General features: G+C 45.1%; 2 protein-coding genes across 2 annotated transcripts in view; one reads left to right on the top strand and one right to left on the bottom strand.

Annotated features, from left to right (window-relative positions):
• Nucleotides 1-11,352, bottom strand: part of GTF2H3 (general transcription factor IIH, polypeptide 3, 34kDa) — a 16,290-nt gene extending 4,938 nt beyond the window's left edge. Inside the window, exons 1-8 of the mRNA XM_004690823.2 lie at nt 11,304-11,352; nt 7,120-7,199; nt 4,234-4,340; nt 3,475-3,638; nt 2,853-2,915; nt 2,024-2,053; nt 1,861-1,889; nt 1,134-1,208 (exon numbers count right to left, since the gene is read on the bottom strand). Of these exons, the coding sequence (XP_004690880.1) occupies nt 1,134-1,208; nt 1,861-1,889; nt 2,024-2,053; nt 2,853-2,915; nt 3,475-3,638; nt 4,234-4,340; nt 7,120-7,199; nt 11,304-11,316 (561 nt within the window). The 5' untranslated portion in view covers nt 11,317-11,352. The remainder of the gene's footprint in view (nt 1-1,133; nt 1,209-1,860; nt 1,890-2,023; nt 2,054-2,852; nt 2,916-3,474; nt 3,639-4,233; nt 4,341-7,119; nt 7,200-11,303) is intronic.
• A 107-nt stretch (nt 11,353-11,459) lies between these two features.
• Nucleotides 11,460-20,193, top strand: EIF2B1 (eukaryotic translation initiation factor 2B, subunit 1 alpha, 26kDa). The gene is made up of 9 exons (XM_004690822.2): nt 11,460-11,555; nt 12,366-12,467; nt 13,470-13,606; nt 13,721-13,837; nt 14,965-15,077; nt 15,838-15,906; nt 17,335-17,410; nt 18,608-18,733; nt 19,304-20,193. Exons 1-9 carry the CDS (start codon nt 11,543-11,545, stop codon nt 19,466-19,468), a joined length of 918 nt encoding a protein of 305 aa, XP_004690879.1. The 5' UTR covers nt 11,460-11,542; the 3' UTR covers nt 19,469-20,193.
• The last annotated feature ends 37 nt before the right edge of the window (nt 20,194-20,230 follow it).

Below are 20,230 nucleotides of genomic sequence, written 5' to 3'. Positions count from 1 at the left end.
AAAAAAAAAAAAAAATGAACAGCCATACACCAGAGACATTTTGTGGAGTGGAGTGGGGAATGGGATCAAAAAGGCGGGGAAGGGAAGTGCACGGGATTATGGTGATGGCACACGGGTGACTTGGTGATGGAAAACCCACGGGGATTACAATTGAGATTAAAAAAAAAAAGTGCAAAATGATGTAAAAATAAAGTGTTACATTAATAAAAAAAAAAATAGTCCACATGATACGCATAACAACTGTGCCAGGTGAGTCTGACTAGCATGTTGTAGCTGAAGCCGCGACCCCCAGGCAGACTAGAGGCAGGGTGGGGCACAGCTTCCACCACCCTACGTGGTCCTGGCTCCAATGCCCAGGGTCTTCTTACTACATTCTGTGCTACTCCAAAATGGACAATATTGTGACTGCTTACAGCTGCATATTAAGCTAAAACTTTTTTTTTTTTAAGATCTATTTATTTATGCATACAAGAACTTGGGTACAGGCCAGAGGTGCAGTATATGATAAAATTCACCAGAGACAGAACGGGGAGCAGAACAGGCAGATCTACTGAAATACACTGCTGAGGGGAGCAGTGGGAGGGTCAAGAGAGGTCTGCTGCACCATGTGGGTCAGTTCCCTGGCTGGGGATCAAACTCATGCTGCAGTGGCTGCCAATAGCCTCACAGAGCTGTGCTTTAACACGTTGGGCCACCAGGGAGGACCGTAAAACTTAAGTTCTAAGAAAGCTTTTTTTTTTTTAAAAGATCAAAGAAAAGGTATTAGTGATAATTCATCTGAACATTTCAGTTATTTGCAAAGTAAAAACAGCAAGTCTTTACAAGACTCACTATAGTGAGAAAATCAGGCAAGCATGCAATGAACTGTAAAAACAGTTTCTGAGGTTGCGTCCCTAGGATTATGTGAATACCATCAGACTATATGCAAAAATGGGCCTGAGTGCATGTTTACTGGGGACGCTTTGGTTTCCAGGGGCCCAGGACCCAAAATAGATATGATATAGCAAACTATGGAATCCTGATTCCTAACCCATTAATAAAGGCAAAACCCCTCTAAGTAGGTCATTCAAAAAAATTAAATTCACTCCTTCTTTATGAAACAATTATTCTTTAAAAAGAGACTCTCACTTTACCTGTTTCTGTGCTGCAAAGATGACATTCATGAAGTTCATATACTGCAGTGCACTGTCCTCTGCCGCCTTAATCACCTAAGATCACACCCATGTTAGAATATTCCAGGCAAATCCTCGTAACCCACTCCTGCGCCATGAGTTACTGCAACTATGAGTGACATCACTTCTGATTTGTCTTCCTACTTAGATATTATTAATATCTAAAAGTTTTAAGTGACTCCCCCAATTATACTACCCAAGAGACAATCTGTGTCAGTAGTTTAATGCACCTCCTTTCAGAGAGCAATTATGTGTGTGTACACCCACAGTATCTCAGGATGATATTTGACCCACTGTGCTGCAATCTGCTTTTTCAGTCTGAAATACACGGGGAAAAAACACATCACATCAAGGAATTTGATGTATTATGACTACTGGTATTGACACCACAGGTTTCCATTATGTAAACAACTATGTCCAGAGGACATTTAAACAATTTCCACTCAGGTCTATACGACCCTTGGGCAGCTCCCCTGGAAACTGCCAGGGTTTTCAGTGCTGAGCAAGAAGCTAACAATAAAAATCCCTTTATTTGACATGTAGTTTTTAATCAGTTGTACACACAGCTTGCTAAATCAATTCTGGGTGTTTAGTATTTCTCACTTCTATTATAAATGAGTCTTATTGTCCGTTATTCTAATTGGCTATAGCTGATAGAAACACAGTACTGATTTTTCAAAAATCTTACCAGTATTCTTGACTTCATTTCTTGATTATCTATGGAGATTAAAAAAAAAGTGTAACTCAATCTTATTAAACATACTATAAAGTTTTCTAACTAATTTTAAGCGGTTTACTAAACTCACAGTAGCAAATACAGACTACATATCATAGAAAATGGAGGCTCCTACCTTTAACCTCCTTATTCATTCTATGAATGTCTTGTTTTCTTAGCATTAAGGAAAAAAATTTTTACTTAATTTCATAAATATTAATATTGAACAGAAAAAAATGTTAGTTAAATAAGCCCAGTATCCACATAGCTAAGAAAACAAAGGAAATATTCCATTAACCACAACAGACAAAAAGAGATATTGGAGGTTCTGTAGTTACTACCTCGGCAACTAACCAGGCCTGTAACATAATCTGGTCAAAATAAAGTCTTTGTCCCAGAAAATTAAATTGCCTGTGACTACCTACCATGCCTACTTTTGAGAAATAGGGCTACAGGGAAGTCAACAATCCAGTCCAACAAGAGAACAAATAGGAAAGCCACACACAGGCATGCTCAGGCAAAGTCTAAGACAAAGAAATTCCTCTCAGGAATGCAGTCTCCTGACTGCTGAGTTCGAGGAAGCCCTTTGCATGTGGGGCAGTCAAGCAGTCACTCGTTTATCAGCTGGGGGCCAGTGAACAACTGCCCCACCTCAATGAAAATTAAAATGAAAAATGAAAAAAACTCTCCTTCCTTCCCCTGTATCAAAATAAGAAACAAGGAAGCACACAGCAAAGTAGTACATGCTGTGAGCACAACAAGTTAGACAAACTTAAGAGTTTTCTTATAGTTCCTGATTCATTTTTTTATAGCTATCTCAAAAGTATTTCAAAGCCAGATAAAACTGTCTTTTGATGTTTCACCACTTCAGGAGATTCACACGTCCCTGAATAACTTAGAACCCACAAGTCAACATATGTTGGTCACAGAAGCCACCGTCTGAGTGGCTGTGACACCAAGGATACAGCAGAGCGCTTTGGCGAGGGACCCAGCCAGCAGGGTTTCTGTGTGCTGGCCCTTTATGTCACCTACAAATAAGAAAACACATGGTGAACTAAAATAAATTTTAAACCAAAGTCGCCTTCTTCATGAATAAAATTCAGACCACATTTTCAAACTGGGTTTAAAAACACAGCAATTGGGCCCTCCTGGCTGGCTTTAGTTGTTGGGTGTGCTAACACAGGTGTTCCTGAATATGTGTGTGTGTGTGGGGGAGGGGGGTGACAGAAATCAGGAATGGAAGTGGAGTTCCTTTCTACCTTCTGCCTGCTAGACTAGACACACCCCAACTCACAGATTGTTGCATAAAGCCAATAAAACCTTTATAATTAACTCAGTTAAGTTTTAGCAGTTCAAAAAGGAGGAAAACCAGGTCAAAAGGATCATGTTGGAAACAAAAGAGTGTCTTTCAAGAAGTAGAAACACCAGTGGACAGTGTCAAACACTGGAGATCAGCAGACAATGAGTAATGCAAATGATCTGAGAAAAGAAAAGAGCTTGCAAGTAGACTAACCCAAATCCTAAGTACCTCCACTTCAATGTTTGCTGGGTCAAAATTATATAAGGGGAAAAAAAAAAAACTGTTACCCTTGGTCATTAGATCTTTAATTTCTTCAGCAATAACTTCATTTGCTGCTGTTAACAGCTCATATTTCCCGTCTTTACTTCCTGAGGGGTTCAATTCAGGAGGGTTGCCAGGGTCTCCAAAGAAATCTCCCAGCCTGCCATTCTTCCCAGGATACAAGAATCGACTGAAACAGAAAAGGCAAGTTACACAGGACTCCTGCCCTGGTGCTACATTGCAGCAAAGTATTCAGCAAAGGAAACAGACAAAAAGCACTCGATTCTGGACTCACAAGAAACTACACACATTTCATTTTAAAAAAACATATGGAAGAGAACAGATTGGAGAACATGATTCTACTACCAAAGCTTGCAAGGGCCCACTGTTTTCTCAAAAAATGAGAGGAAATAAGGGGAGTTCTTGTCATTATCTCTTGAAATGCTAGTTCCTCTTTTACCTTCCCAGATGACATTCAGAAGAGATCCATAATGAATTCTAACTCAGCACATTTATTATTTGAGGTCCATGGAATGAGGGAAGATGAAAGTGACTTGTTTCATTTAGCTTAATTTGCCAGAGCTAAATGTACACTGAAGTAGCCCTACTAGGTTTTCAACAATCATACAACCAAAATGCACCTGTACCAATTCTTGATGCTGTCTTGTTCACTGGACAGGAAGAAACTGTTTTGCAACACAGAGCATAAATGGGATGTGCCAACTGGCACAAAACCTCAGAGGTTAAGCACTCACTAATCATCACACTGGTCACAATAGTCATACCTTTCTTGAATATGACTTGCTATCACGGCAAGCTTGTTGGAACGATTCATGAATAAATGAGAATTTCCCAGCACCATTACAGCATCTATGCATTTTGATAAGGTAAACTGTTGAAATACAGAAAACATTAGAAAAGGTTAGTTAGGTATCTATAATCATTATGTCAGGTCTTGAAATAATTAAGATTTTGGGCTCTCTGGGCCCTCCGTGGTGGCATAGTGGGTTAAAGCATAGCACTAAGAAGCTAAAGCCACTTCAGCATGAGTTTGATCCCCGCCTGCCCCAGAGGTGACCCACATGGCGTGACAGACCTCTCCTAACCCACCCGCTGCTCCCCTCAGTAGTGTACTTCCTCAATTGCCTGTTCCACTCCCTGCTTTGTCTTTGGTGAATCCTCTCACCATCCCTGTGCCTCTAGCCTGTATCCCAGTTCTATATGTACTAATAAATAAATCTTTAAAAAAGAAAAGATTTTGGGCTCTCCGTGGTGGACCAACAGGTTAAAGTACTGCATTATGAAGCTCTATGAAGCCACCGCAGCATCTCCCGCCAGGGAGCTGGCCCACATGGCGTGGCAGACCTCTTCTGATCCGCCCACTGCTCCCCTCAGCAGTGTACTTCGCCAATCTGCCTGTTCTGCTCCCTACTCTGTCTCTGATGAAGCCTCTCACCACCCCTGCACCTCTGGCTTATACCCCAGTTTTAAATCAATAAATATTTTTTAAAAAGGATGAAAAGATAAGCTAAAGCTGGAAGAAAATATTTGCAAACCACACACCTAACAAAGGACCTAAATATAGAATACATAAAGAATGTCAAAATGTATCAAGAATACACAAGTGTCAAGACTCCATAGTAAATAAATTTAGGGGAAGTTCAACATAACTAGTCATTAAGAAAATACAAATTAAAGGGCCTTCCTCATGGCATGAAGGTTTTTTGTTAAGTCAAAGCACTATGAAATAATCCTCAGCCACTGATTGATCCCCAGCCAGGGAAGTGACACACATGGCACAGCAGACCTCTCCTGTCTCTCCAGTTGCTCCCCTCAGAGGTGTATTTCAATCTGCCTGTTCTGCTCCCCACTCTGTCTCTGGTGAATCCTCCACACCCACATCTCTGGCCTTTACCACAGTTGTTACATGCATAAATAAATAAATCTTAAAAAAAATGCAAATTAAGACCAAATGAGATAGCACTACAGGCCTACAAAACAGCTAGCAAAAAACAGTGACAACACCAAATGACAGTGAGAACCTGGACTTCTCATACTTTGTTGGTGGGAATGTGAATTGGTGCAGCCACTCTGGAAAACAACAGAGCAATTTCCGATAAAGCCAAGCCTATGACTGCTGAAAATGAAAACCTGAAAACAAATTTTTTTATTGTAACAGCAAAAGAGTGGTAAAAACTCAAATGATCTTTAACAGGTAAATGATTAAACCAACTACTACATCAGCCATAAAAAAGTACAAACTTTTGCATGAAACAGCTTGGATGGATTAAAGGCATTTTATAGAGACAGAAAGTAAGTTAGCACTGCCCATGAAAAGGGGTGGAAGCAATGACTGCAAACAGGCATAGAAGGATTTGAGGAGGGACTGAAAAGCTCTAAATGGAACTGTAGTGATGACTACTTTATTGTGCCTCCTCAAATTATAGCATTATATATCACTACATGTAACTTGCTAGATTATCATAATGGACACTTTATGGTATATAAGCTATTCCTTAATACACTGATTTACCTATCTATCTATCTATTTAATTATTGTCCCAGAATTCTCCAGAGCTCTCACAGCAACACCTCATCTATTCATTTAGTGGGCATAAATTAAAATCCTACTGTTGGTCAGCAGTTGAAGATGCACAATTAACACGACACAGATCTGGCCTTAAAATCACTGACAAGGTCGAAGGCAACAAGCGAACATGCAGCGCATCCAGAAGACAGGCGGAATGTTGGCTTCCAGTGGAGGTGACAGCACAGCAGGAAGAGGGCAGGGCTGACAAGTGGTCACTCCCTCCTCTCTCTCCCCTCAGCCTGTCCCGCCAGGCCTGTCCTTCCCCTCCATGCCCTGAATTGGCCCTGAGGACCCACATCCTGTCAGATTGCAGGGCCAGATCACTTTCAATGACATTAAACACTCAACCTCTCCTTCCTTCAGAAACACTATGTTCTTGGCTTTTGATGACATCAATTTTTCCTGGTTTTCTTCAAGTCTCTATTACTTTCTGTCCTTTCCTCAATTCCCAAATGCCAATCCATGTTACATCTAAATCCAACTGTTACAGGGCACCCCAGTGTGAACTGAGCCACCTATCTGCGGGGCCTCACCCACGCGCTTAAAATTCAGTTATACTACAGGCACACACAAAAGTGTCGATAATGGGTCTATTTACAAAAGGGGAAAAGAGCAGGAAACAACCCAGGGAAAGAGAGAGGGATACAAAGTGACTGGAATATCTTACCTGCTTGGCTGACTTGGAGCTCTGGTAACAAACTAGCTGAAAGCCCCCAGTAACAGGGTCCCGAAAGCCATTGCCGAGGGAGAGCACCTTAGCAAATGATGCCCTATTTACCCCCCAAAGTCCCAGAATGCTGCTTAGCTTCATCTTTGGGTCCTCACAGTTCTCTCCCTGGTACTGCTGGAGTTGTTAGTTTCCAGTCACTGGAGTAGGGGGTGGAGTCCACAAAACTACAGAGTTCCTTTAGGACATCCTTCCCCTTAACACAACCACTCCACATAATTCCCATACCTGTACCCCTATCTCAATAGTCTGGACTTAGAAGGGTAACCTAAGAGAGAATAAAACTGGTTTTTAAAAAGCAGTATGAATGCAGATGAAACAGAGCTATCTAAAGTCCACCTCAAGCAGTCTCACCTGAGATTCCTTTAATGCTTGTTTTCCCCACCAAATTGGGTTGGTATCAACTACGATGACTAGAAGATTCAATTCATCTTCTGAAAATGTCAACACACACAAAAAAAATAATTAGCATCATGAAAGTGAATCAAAGCTAATACCCCAACTTGTATAAGACCTTAAGTTTGGCAAACCCCTAACAAGTACTTGTCTGCTTTTGGTACCAGCACATGTTTCATGTACTTGAGAAAATAAGTGAGTGAGTGTAGGGGATTTCTGCCTGCTTTGGCACTATTCTGTCCCCTCAGCACAGAGCATACGCTCAATAACCATGAGGATGAATCTAAAGACAATGCAATTTAAATGCCCCATTAAGGACAGGGGCACTGATTTTTTTTTTTTTTAAAGATTTATTTGTGCATACAGAACTGGGGTACAGGCCAGAGGCTCAGGGGCGGTGAGAGGCTTCACCAGAGACAGAGCGGGGAATAGAACAGGCAGATCGAGGAAGTACACTGCTGAGGGGAGCAGCGGGCGGGCCAGGAAAGGTCTGCCACACCATGTGGTCACCTCCGGGGCAGGCGGGAATCGAACTCATGCGGAAGCGGCCTCAGATTCTCAATGCTGTGCTTTAACCCGCTGCGCCACCAGGGAGGGCCGGCACTGATTTTTTTTTTTTAAAGATTTATTTATTTATTTATTTATACAGAACTGGGGTACTTGCCAGAGATGTGGAGGGTGAGAGGATTCACCAGAGAGAAACCAGGGAGAACAGGCAGATCAACAAAGTATACTGCTGAGGGGAGCAGCAGGCAGGTCAGGAGAGGTCTGCTGTCCTGCTATCCCCCGGGAAGGCAGGGATAGAACTCATGCAGAAGTGGCTTTAGCTTCTTAGTGCTGCAGAGGCACTGATTAAGTCTTAATCGCCCACTGCTCCCCTCAGCAGTGTACTTCATCAATTTGCCTGTTCTGTTCCCCACTGTATCTGGTGAATCCTCTCACTGCCCCAGTACCTGTGGCCTGTACCCCAGTACTGTATGCATAAATAAATAAATCATAAAAAAAGATTTTACTGTGAAAAAGGCATTAGGTAACTTTCCACTGTGACAGATGCAACTGAACATTACTTCATTCAACAAACATCTGTTGTTGTATAAGGTGTTGAGGATTCTGGGTCCAGCCTCAAAGAACCTACTCTCTGAAGTAACAAAGACACACAAATCCATAAACTCAGACTTTATCAAAAACTCAGTGCATTTACTAGCAAAAAATAATTAGTTCCACGTCTCCTAGTCTCTGGATAATCCCCACCCCATCTTTGATTTCTGTTGACATATCAAAGTCCCAGCTACACTTCAAAGCCCCAAACAAGTGCTACTTCTTTATTCCAAAAGCCCACCCTCCTCCCACCCCAACCTCTGACCAGGTCCTCCTAGCAGGTCCCAGCCTCTCCACCATACTACTTGCTGACAATTTTAAAACACACCCCCTCTTTTGTTTTTACATTTCACAGCGGCCAAAATCAGAACAATAATTTACAATTAAGATTGGCAGCCTTTTTTTGGCCCTCCCTGGTGGCGCAGCGGGTTAAAGCACAGCACTGAGAATCTAAAGCCGCTTCCGCATGAGTTCGATTCCCGCCTGCCCCGGAGGTGACCACATGGCGCGGCAGACCTCTCCTGACCCGCCCGCTGCTCCCCTCAGCAGTGTACCTCGTCGATCTGCCTGTTCTGCTCCCCACTCTGTCTCTGGTGAAGCCTCTCGCCGCCCCTGAGCCTCTAGCCTGTACCCCAGTTCTGTATGCACAAATAAATAAATCAAAAAAAAAAAAAAAAAAAGATTGGCAGCCTTTTTTGTTAGTGGCATGATTAGTAAGAATACATTTCATAATCAATATGCTTAGTTTGGATGAAATGTGATCTTACTATTTTGCAAACAAAACGTGTTCTAAGTCACAGGGTATGCCAGAGGTGGGGTCTGAAGCTGTGCCCAGCACCATAGCCAGAAGCAAAGTCAACATCTGCTTTGAACACAGATCTGCTCAATATAGGTGGTGGCTCTTCTTTGCCACTTAGTCTATTTCTGTCCCCCCACAGCAGCCCTCTCCTAGTGACACCGAGTACTCACCACCTCAGTTTACAGTTAGTGGGGTTTCTGATCTGGCTTCCCAACCTTGCCTATGAGACTATAGACTCCTTAAAGGAAAATTTCTGCTAATTTTGAAATGGAATGATATCTGTATATCATACAACAAAGTGTGTATAGGCCCTCACTCCCTTTCCCCTAAGTCCACATGCCTTTGGCCTTATCTCCCTCAGGCCACACACCATAATGCTCAGGGCCATCCACTCCTGAACCAACAAGAAGCCTGAGGTAAAAGACAAAGTGCTGCCTATTAGGAGACAGGATGTTTCCTTACATAGCAATGTCCCTGTTAATGTCTTTCTTTGGGACTCTACCTCATTTGACAACAGGAGCCATAGACCTTCCAGATGGTGCAGAAATTAAGTTACAGCACTGTCAAGCTATCCGCAGCTACTGTAGCACAAGTTTGATCCCCAGCCAGGGAGCTGACCCACATGGCACAGCAGACATCTATCTCCTGTCTCATCTGCTGCTCCCCACAGCAGTGTATTGCAATAGATCAGCCTATCCTGCTCCCCATTCTGTCTTTGGTGAATCCTTTCACCCCCTGCACCTTGTATGCATAAATAAATTAAACCTTTAAACAAAAAAGAAGTAAATAAGCCTGCCTCTCTCAGAGTTGCAGTATGGATTAAAACAAGCATGGACAACTGTTTAAGACTCCAAAAGAATCTAGTTTCTCTTCTTGGTCCCTGATATCCATTTTCCACACACCAGCCAAAGTGATAGATGAAATATGTAAATCATTATAGTATTGCCTTGCTTAACACCTTATAATGGCTTCATATTACATTTAAAAATAAAGCTCAAACACTTTTATCATGGCCCACAAGAGCTATGCACGTGGCTGAGCTCATCCTTCTGTTACAGGGCAGGGAGAGAAGGGCACCACCAAACCACCCCAAACCTGCCTGCTCTAAATAGGTTCTGTCATCTGCCGCATCAAGACAAGACATAAGAGCTTTAGTGGAAAGGTACTTTAATACAATGAGTGTGCAATACAGAAGACAAAGAATATAACGTCTAAATCAAACACCTGAAGTTACCCATCCCCTCATGGGTAAAAGTCCACCCAAAAGGGATTGGCCCAAGGCAAGGCCTGAAAGCCTGCCACCAAGACTAAAGCACCTTCTGGCCAGCAGGGACCCAGACAAAAGGATCAGAAATGGCCAGACAAGTCTGGAAGGAAAAGAGCAAAATCAAATCAATATAAATGCTGCCATATTCAACCTCCCCGTGGATCTCTCACCCACATCTGTTTTAACCAGCACAGGGCCAAGAAACAAGCATGGTTTCTTCACATGTCTCCCTGCTCCCTGTGCCTCCCTCAGGTCTCCTTCTGGCTCTCCATCCTGCTTCCTTCTTCTTAGACTCCTCTCCAGATTCCTCTCTTCTCTGCTCAGCTCCACCCTCCTTCTGGGTGGGGCAGGGAACCTGGAACTTCCCCTTTTCTTGGGGACCACCCAGTTACACTCTACCTCGTTTTGTTTCTGCACCAGCCTGTTTGAGAAATCGGGTTCTAACTGGTACTCTCCCCAGCTTCTCCTGTCACCGGGTTCCCTGTTTCAGTCTTCTCTGTGTAATACAGTGGCTGAACTTGCCACAGGGCCTTTACTTAGACATTCCAAGGCCATTCAAATCAGTATCCACACCTGGGTCTTCCCTGGACTACAGTAAAGTAGCTAGCTCCTCCTTAATCAAGCCCAACCGAAACTAGCACATGGCCCAGTTATAGTGCCTTCACCTTGCTTGTCACCCCCACGAAATTATTTTTATTGGCTTGCTATTATCGGCATCGCCCATTAGATTAAATTCCACGCGGGTCCTGATCTTTCACGCTCTTGGCTGTTCTCCCCAAGCACATGAAGATAACGCCTGGCCCAAAGGAGGAAGCCCAAAACAAGCCCTGAATGAATGAACACACTCGCTACTCCAGACACCAAAGAGATTCCACGCAGCACCCCCAAAAAACACACTCCATCTGGCCGGGTCCAGACCGGCCGAGCCCTCCCGGCCCTGAGGGGGAGAGAGGGGGTCCCACCCGGCGCGGCCCTCACCGTCCGAGACCATGGCGACCCAGGTCCAGCTAGCTGCTCGGCTCTTGCGCACCCCACTTCCGGCGCCTGCAGTGACGCGAAGCAGTTTGGCCAACGCCGCGCCCCATACCTTGGGCCACGCCCACGAAGCGCCGGAAGTAGGTTGTGTAGCCGCGCGGCGCGCTGTCAGGCTCCGTGGTGGCACAGTCGCTGGACCCATTCGGGCAGGGCCCCTCGGGCTCCGCGGTCCAGAGGGTACTATGGACGACAAGGGTAAATCGGGCCGGGCCGGGGCTGCTGGGCCTCAGGCAGAGCCGCGTGCGAACCCCTCCACCTCGAGCTCCCAAGCTCCAGGAGAGGTCACGTTCCAAGCTCTGGCTGCTGGGCTGGATTTGGTTCCTCTAGTCACAACTAGATCTTCTCGCTGCTCCAGTATTCAGGGGATGGGTCCTGAGAGTATACAGACACCCCGTTTTCCCACGCTTTCCAATGCCCTCCGAAAAAGTGCGATTTCGGATAAAATGTGCTGGTCTTCGCACTCTTCATTTCCTCATATGTGAACTCTAAGTGAGAATCCCTGCCCTATCGGATTTGGTACTGGAAGCAAAAGAAAAAGGAGCAGTTGATGGGCTTGTCTAGTATGGGTATCATGATGTTTCATTAAGTGGAAAGCAAGAACTCGCGTCTATCTGTAACCTAGGCAAGGTAGGAGGCATGGACCTATAGGTTCATGATCCACGTACATATGGATGTATGTGAATAGGCTTCAATGGTCATAGACTGGAGGGGTGAGAAATTGGTAAAATGGTTGGGACTTGGAATCATTTAAAATTTGGCATCAAGGATAGAAGGGAGAATGACATTTCACCATCATTTAGTAAGTTTTATGCTGTCATAACAGACAGCATTTTAGATATGAGAAAGAGTTTACAAATTCTAAAGGGGCACAGTTTCTCTTCCCATCGACATCTGTGGTGCCCCTGAAGCCAAACACTGGAATAGAAAGTGTTCTTAAAATTTGTTTGCTTCATAGTGTCAACCTATTAAATGAATTTGCTGAATCACTTGTTTCTCCCTTCCCAGAGCTAATTGAATACTTTAAGTCTCAAATGAAAGAAGATCCTGACATGGCCTCAGCTGTGGCTGCCATCCGGACTTTACTAGAGTTCTTAAAGAGAGACAAAGGTAAAGAGGGCTATCCTCACACACTCTGGGCCTTGGGAATGTCTTCTAATTCTGTTAGAAGCACAGAAAATGAGAGATAAGTGTGTGGCTACATAGGTAAGGCTTCCCAAGCTCAATTCTTCATTTTCATCCTCCTTTTAACCTACAGAGAGCCCTCAAGTAATATTACCAGTTGTGTTCCTCTTTCATAAGTGAAATATCTTTGAATGAAGAGTGACCATTTTATATTGGGTTAACTGTGAAGCTGAAGTTATAGCAGTAGTATAGTTTATGAAGTTTCTATCTTATGAAGGTGCTTTTGGGGTATTTTCCAGAATAAATTTTAGTGTCATCATTCAATGTTATTCAGGCATCCTAAATGTAACATCTACATATGGCAGACAGTTTATACAAGCAGGAAAACAGTAAAGCCTTTTACCTGCAGGACTGGCCTGGAGTGTGTCTAAGACAACTCCAGGGTCTTCCTGTTGTCCTGGTCTTGTTATCTAACATCTCAGCCTTGCAGACCTCATCTGCCACAGCTAGTTAATTTCCTTCCAGTCTGCCCCTCACTGACATGTGCTTCAGCCATGCTGGCTCTCATTTGTCAGAGTTGATTCCCACCTTCGGGACTCACATGTTGCAGCCTGGGCCTGTAGTCTTTTCCACTGGGTCTTTAAGCGGCTGGATCTTTTTTCAGTTTAAATGCTCATCATTCACAGAGGCCATTCTGCTAACTCTGTGTAGGTGGTCCCACCTTTCTTATCATCCTGCTTTTTGCTGTGCTCATCACAATCTGTAATGGATTAATTTGCTTACTTTTTTGTGCGCTTGTACAGTCTGTCTCTTCCACTGGTATAGGACTTTACTGTGGATGTATCTCTGGCATCTAGAATAGGCTCTGGTGTACAGTAGGCACCAGTTAATGCTGGTTGGTTGGTTGGTTGGTTGAGTGAATGAATTACAGACCCACAATGGCTGTGATTCCACATTGAACATACATTCTTTATGTGGCCATTGCAGGGGAGACGATCCAGGGCTTGAGAGCAAATCTCACCAGTGCCATAAAAACCTTGTGTGGCGTGGACTCCTCCGTGGCCGTGTCCTCGGGTGGGGAGCTCTTCCTGCGCTTCATTAGCCTCACCTCTCTGGAATATTCTGTAAGCAGCCCTCCCCACTCCCTTACTCGGGTCACCTTTGTATGTGCCTGTTTGCTACAGAATTCTCTGCTAGAAGTGGAACTTCCGCCTCTCATTTTATTCTTTTCTCCCTAGGATTACTCCAAATGTAAAAAGATCATGATTGAGCGGGGAGAGCTTTTTTCTGGGAGAATATCGCAGTCGAGAAAGAAAATTTCAGATCTGTGCCATACTTTCATCAAAGATGGGGCAGTGAGTAGCTCTCCATCCTCTATGGTAATGGGGAGCAGGGACTTTAGGTTCCTGCGGGGAAAACCAGCGTCTGCCACTTAACTTGTGCAAAACCTGGGGAAGTTACTTACCCTCTGAGCAGGTAAGAACCACTCTCACAGGGCTGTTGTGCAGGCCTCTCCCTGCAGCTGCCATGCAGTGACCACTGTGAACCTAGCACTGTCATTTCTAGACAGTGTCACTTTAAACAGGCAAAGAGCAAGCTGGCACAGCAGTGGGCAAATCTCAATAAGATGTCTAGCTCAAGGCTTTGGCATTCTGAATCTGAAGTCACAGAACAGCACTTGTACTGGTTACTGTGGCTGTCTTCCCTGCCAGGGTCAGCATGGGATTGAGATTCTCTTTATAACTTCATTTTAAATGCTCTTACAGAGAAGCAGGTACAACCAAGTGTTTCCAGATCTTGTGAGGAAAGGCCAGGGCTACAACAAAGGGGCAATAAAGCCGGCAGTGTCTCTGCCACCAGCAGACTCCTGGGGCCAGGAAGCCTCCACTATCCATAAAATCACTGACTTACATTTTGACTGAAATCTTTCCCTGTTTTATTACCCACTTCCCAATCCTTGAAGTATGTTATTAGTCAATGACATCACAGATGAGATGAAAGTAGAACTTGTCCAAAAGCCAGTTGCTAGCAAAGCCTTCTGGGGCCAGCTGGGAGCAAGCTTATGGCTGCCCTCAGGTTGCCAAGTGGCCCCACTGGCCTCACTGGCCCACTTGCACCCATTCATGTCAACTGCGTGGTGCCCATCAGCCTAAATGTGCCAGTCATGTCTAAGCAATATCGAAACCAACCCCAAGGGGCTTGAGGGAGCCTTCCGCGACAAACACTTTTGTATCATAACTGCTGCCACTCTGAGCCTGAGAGACCAGAATGTATCCCTCTGACAGAAGCTTTTCAACTTGTACTGGGCTTAAAACTCAGTACCACTAGGGAACAATCCTGATTACAGCTGTTTTGTGAGAAAGTATATGAGAGGCTTTAGGACATTTGTTGCATCAAGCAACAGCTTTAGGAAGATGTTGGAAGGCAGTGGGAGTTCCCCAGGAAGCTCACCCCTTGACAGCACTGTCTCATATTCCCACAGAGAATACTGACTCATGCCAACTCCAGAGTGGTCCTGAGTGTCTTGGAAGCAGCCGTTGCAGCCAAGAAACGCTTCAGTGTGTACATCACTGAGTCCCAGCCCGACTTGTCGGGGCAAGTATCTTTCCAGCGGTGATCTGCCTGGCAGTCACTTTAAAGAGCAGACTGTGGGGTAGATACTGTCACTGGGAGCCAAGATATTCCCCCTGCTTCTGCCGGTCGGTCAGCTCTGTCCTGACAGTGCCCATTCCTGCCTCAGCAAGAGAAGCCACTGGGAAACTACAGAAGGTTACAGCCCTTGATGAAGGGTTTTCATTAAAGTAGTTAAGTCAGAGGAGTGACAAAATTTTTACCAAAGAATATATAGTTTGCATGTTATCTAGGGGAAGATAAAGGGAAAACTTCATATACGTCTCAATTCACGTCTCTTGCTCAGACTACCTAAGATTATAGGTTTCTAGAAACACCTCCTCCTAAAGATCACAAATTTTCTTTTTCTTTTTAATAATGTAATAGTTTATTTTTACATCATTTTGTGCATTTTTTCATCTCGGTTGTAATCCCTGTGGGCTTCCCCTCACCATAGTCCAGTGTATTTCCCTCCCCCCGTTTTTTATCCCATTCCCCACTCCACCCCCGTAAAATGTCTCTCTTATAACTGTTGCCTCTCTGAGCCTGAGAGACCAGAATGTATCCCAAATTCTTATTCCCTTAGAGTCTAGATCTGCCCCTTCACTGAAGCACTGACTTTCAAGCTGACATGAATCATCACTGTACAAGCAAACTGTCATCCACCACTGTGGTGTTTTTTTGTTTGTTTGTTTGTTTTATTCTTTCTAATATTTTTTAAATTTAATATTTTTTAAATTTTCAGGAGGGAAATGGCCAAAGCCCTCTGCCACCTCAATGTCCCTGTCACTGTGGTCCTGGATGCTGCTGTCGGGTAAGCTCATCATCGTCCCAGCCATGATCACTTTTCCTTGCCCATGCCCAGGGCTAGGAGGAGCAGGGTGCCCAGATTGAAGGCTTGAGTCCCATTCATAAAGTAGCGTCCCGCATCTTAATTGACAGCTGCACTAAACAAGCAAGCTTGTTAAGAGGTCTTGATGATGGAAGCAGACACAAGATTAGGGTGTGGAAGAGAGAGGGAGTGGTTACACCTATGGTGGCGCCTTTGAAGTACGCTCTGCAGAGACTGGCTTGAGGGCACCGAAGTGGCTGAGCTCCTGCCACCTGAACACAGGGCTGTCCTGAGGCACACAGGGCTTTCATATCTCACCCTGTGACTCCACCTAAAGCCAAAGTCACGTCTGCTGCAGATTGTCAGTGTCCCGCCCAAGAGAAAACAGGAGTGGTGATCTCTTGGCATGAAAACACACGTGATTAAGAAAATTAGGGATGTGTTCAAGAGTTAGCATTTTAAAGAATTGTACTAAATGTTTTGAAAGCTAAATTGGCCCACACATTCCTGAGAACATTCTTTTTTTTTTTTTTTTTTTTAAAGATTTATGTATTTATGCATACAGAACTGGGGTACAGGCCAGAGGCTCAGAGAGGATTCACCAGAGACAGAGTGGGAAGAAGGCTAGGCCAACTGATGAAATACACTGCTGAGGGAAGCAGTGGGCGGGTCAGGAGAGGTCTGCTACGCCATGTGGGTCACCTCCCAGGCAGGGATCAAACTCATGCTTTAGTGGCTTTGTGCTTTAACCTGCTGCGCCACCAGGGAGGGCTCCAGAAGATCCTTTTTTAAAGATTTATTTATTTGTGCATACAGAACTGGGGTATAGGCCACAGGTGCAGGGACAGTGAGAGGATTCACCAGAGACAGAGTGGGGAGCAGAACAGGCAGATCAACAAAGTACACTGCTGAGGGGAGCAGCAGGCAAGACAGGAGAGGTCTGCTGTGCCATGTGGATCACCTCCAGGGCTTGGAATCGAACTCGCACTGAAGCAGCTGTGGCTTGCTTGCAGTGCTGCATCCTAACCCGTTGAGCTACCAGGGAGGGCCCTCCTGAGAAGATTCTTAAAATTCCATATCACTTCTCCCCAACATCAGAGCATGCAGGCCTTTAAAGAGTTTGGTTATACTGAAGTAGCGCAAGAAGTGTAGTACATGCACCCATCAGGATAAACACTGATACAGCCCATGTGTCTCTCACATGTGGCACCTGCTGGGAGCATCGTGAGGTCAGGGCCAAAGCAGTGTGAGGCCTTGGTCTACAACGCAGGTGCACTGCCTTGGGCCAGTGTTCTTGGGAAGTCAGGAGAGGAGCGGACCCTGAGGAAGGTGCAGGCATCATCTTTGCAGGTGATGATGCTGCTAACAAGAGCCAGAAAAGAGCATAAAGCAGTGTTTTTGTTTTCTTAGCTACATCATGGAGAGAGTGGATCTGGTCATAGTTGGTGCCGAGGGAGTGGTTGAAAATGGAGGAATTATTAACAAGGTAGGCCAACTTATTCTGAACGCCCTGCCCAGGACGTGGGGACAGCCAAGCGCCACACAGGTACAGGGTGTGAGGGCTGCACTCCTGTGTCCTGCTCAGCGTCCCACAGGCCTTCGGGGGTCAGTCAGGTGTCAGTGAAATTTCCTTCTGTTTTGGAGACTGAATCGTTTTAGAGAATGTAGTTTATAGCTTTTAAAAACATGTTTTCATTGGAATTGGGGTTTTGGCTTATTTTTCTTTCTCCTTGAGCATTCTTGACACCAATATCGTCACATCAGTTGTATTATAACCCCTCTGATTCACTGCTTAACATGGAAAGATTTTGTGAAAGTTTGTTTTTATGTGTGTGGTAAAATATAAAGTTTGCTTGCTATTCATGGTTAATCACACTCAGAGTGTCGTGCAGCCATCACCCACTGTTTTTCAAAACTTCCTGTCATGCCAAGCTGCAGCTCTTATCACTAAGGAGAAGCTTCTCTTTCCCCCACCCAGGCAGCTTCTAATCTGCTTTGTTTCCCAAAGAGACACGTCTACGCCCTGTGTTCCTGGTGTAAGTGGAATCACACCAGATTTGTGCTTTTTTTTGTTTGGTTGATTTCACTTCACATGTTTTCAAGGCTCACCTGTGCTGTGGCAGGTATCAGAACTCACTTCTGTTAACGGCTACATGTCATTCCGTAGACGACTGGACTCACTGATGGGAGGACACCATGTGGTTTTCACCTTTTGGTGCTATGAGCATCGGTGCAGTAACCAACCAAGTGTCTGTTTGCATTCTTCGGGGCATAATCCGAAGACAGGGATGGTCAGATCATGTCATTCTGTAGCTTTATTAGGAACTGCCAAACCATTTTCCACAGCAGCTGCCCCATGTCCACTACCACAGTGAATAAGGACGCCCTTTTCCCCACATCAGCGCCAGCACTGGCCATTTTTCCCTTTTAACCCCATCTGTCTTAGGCATGACCTAGTGGCCAGGTTCTCAAGCACCTTTTCCTACACTCACCATGTGTGTCTGGGAAGTGTTTTTGGTTGGTTGGTTGGATGGTTGGTTGGTTGGTTGGTTGGTTGGTTGGTTGGTTAAAACTCCCATGAGCCCAAAGCCAGCATTCCGTGTCATGTCCGCTTGCCTTCCTGTTGCCTCTGCTGGAGCCTGTGGCAAGGTCTCTTCATTCTCCATTTCTTCCAACTTCCTAGATTGGAACCAACCAGATGGCCGTGTGTGCTAAAGCACAGAACAAGCCTTTTTACGTGGTTGCAGAAAGTTTTAAGTTCGTACGGCTCTTTCCACTGAACCAGCAAGACGTCCCAGATCAGTTTAAGGCAAGTTTTAGATACTTGAAGGGGAATGAGACTAAACTGGGGGAAATGCAGTGCTTACAATGTTCCACCTTTCTCCCCGTCTCCACACTTTTCAGCCTTCAGTCTCTTGCTTTTGCAGCTATAGGTACAGAATGAGAAAAGGCAGGGAAAGCTGGTACCTAAACTACCCAAGGTTTGGGCTCAACTGCCTGGGTTTAGCTACCATTGCAGCCTCTGACCACATGATCTTGGGCAAGTCCTTTTATTTTCTGTTGTGAACTTGTTATCCGTAAGATGGGGCAATACCACCTGATGGGATTCTGTGACACTGTATGTCTAGTGCCTGTTGCGGGGTCAACTCTATGCAGACAGAGTGATTAGAGTTCTGGAGGCGTCTGCCCAGCACAGTAGTGAGGGAATTGTGGGGCTTAGGTTTCTTATTAAATTGTGGCCCTTGGCTAGTTGGCCACTGTGGCCACATGGCTGCCAGCTGGCGTCTCCCCTTGTCCAGAAAGCACTTTTAAGGAGTAGCCTGCTGGCCACTGTTCCCACATGGGTGGGCTAATTAACATGCATTTTCTATCTCTGCAGTACAAGGCGGACACTCTGAGATCTGCACAGACCGGACAGGACCTTAAGGAGGAGCACCCCTGGGTGGACTATACCTCCCCTTCCTTAATAACACTGCTCTTTACAGACCTGGGGGTGCTGACACCGTCAGCGGTCAGCGACGAGCTCATCAAGCTGTATCTATGACCGCCAGGCCCCTTCTTACCGCACCCAGCTGTTGGGAGTTGGGCAGCATGAGCAGCTTCTGGACCCTTCGGTGAACGAGGCCAAAGTTGAATTGGTTTTTTTAGTCAAGATTTATGAGTGAGGACTTAAAATCATAAGCCTTGGAGAATTTTTTGTTCACTTCAGTCCCATCTTAGATATGTTCATTATTCCTCTAAAATCCAACCTAAATTGTGCTTACAGTTTCCAGAAACTTTCCAAGTTCGGGATACAAATTAGATTATTGGCTACTCCACTGATGCAGAAAGACAGGCCCGAGTCCCCTCCCTTCATCTTCCCTGCTCTCCACTATTCTGATGAAACCTGGATGAGAGAAGCAGGCCTGAGAAGGCTGGTGTTCCTAGCTGCAGCCGGGCACCATGCAAGGGCTAACTAGCCACTGCCTGGACATATTACATACAGTGCCTTGTCAGAAAGGCAGGACTGGTTTCAGACCTCCAGGAGTGAATGCAAGCCAGTGGCTTCCGTTCCCAACAGGTTCAAGACAGACAAATGGGGGAGTGCCCAAGGGGACCCAAGGCAGCAGAAATCCTGCAAGGCTCACCACTGAGAGGCCTTCCAGAACACCCACAAACTTAAAAAAAAAAATGGAATTTCCTTTAATGTGTGGGTTGTGAACAGCTTTTTAAAACTGTACTTGGGAACAAGATCAGCATCTTTTCAAATAAACTATGTGAGAGAATCTGGCATGGTGCTGCATCTGTCTGGTCCACTGACCCAGGC

This window comes from Condylura cristata, unplaced genomic scaffold (assembly GCF_000260355.1).
Source record: "Condylura cristata isolate star-nosed mole 26May11 unplaced genomic scaffold, ConCri1.0 scaffold00029, whole genome shotgun sequence".
Classification (NCBI taxonomy): domain Eukaryota; kingdom Metazoa; phylum Chordata; class Mammalia; order Eulipotyphla; family Talpidae; genus Condylura; species Condylura cristata.
This window is presented reverse-complemented; position numbering and strand designations above follow the sequence as displayed.

What these genes read in the sequence shown, in the direction of transcription:
- EIF2B1 (XM_004690822.2), top strand. An exon ending in GTTCTTAAAGAGAGACAAAG is followed by an intron (nt 12,468 to 13,469) that starts GTAAAGAGGGCT and finishes TGGCCATTGCAG; the next exon opens with GGGAGACGATCCAGGGCTTG. An exon ending in ATGGAGGAATTATTAACAAG is followed by an intron (nt 17,411 to 18,607) that starts GTAGGCCAACTT and finishes CCAACTTCCTAG; the next exon opens with ATTGGAACCAACCAGATGGC.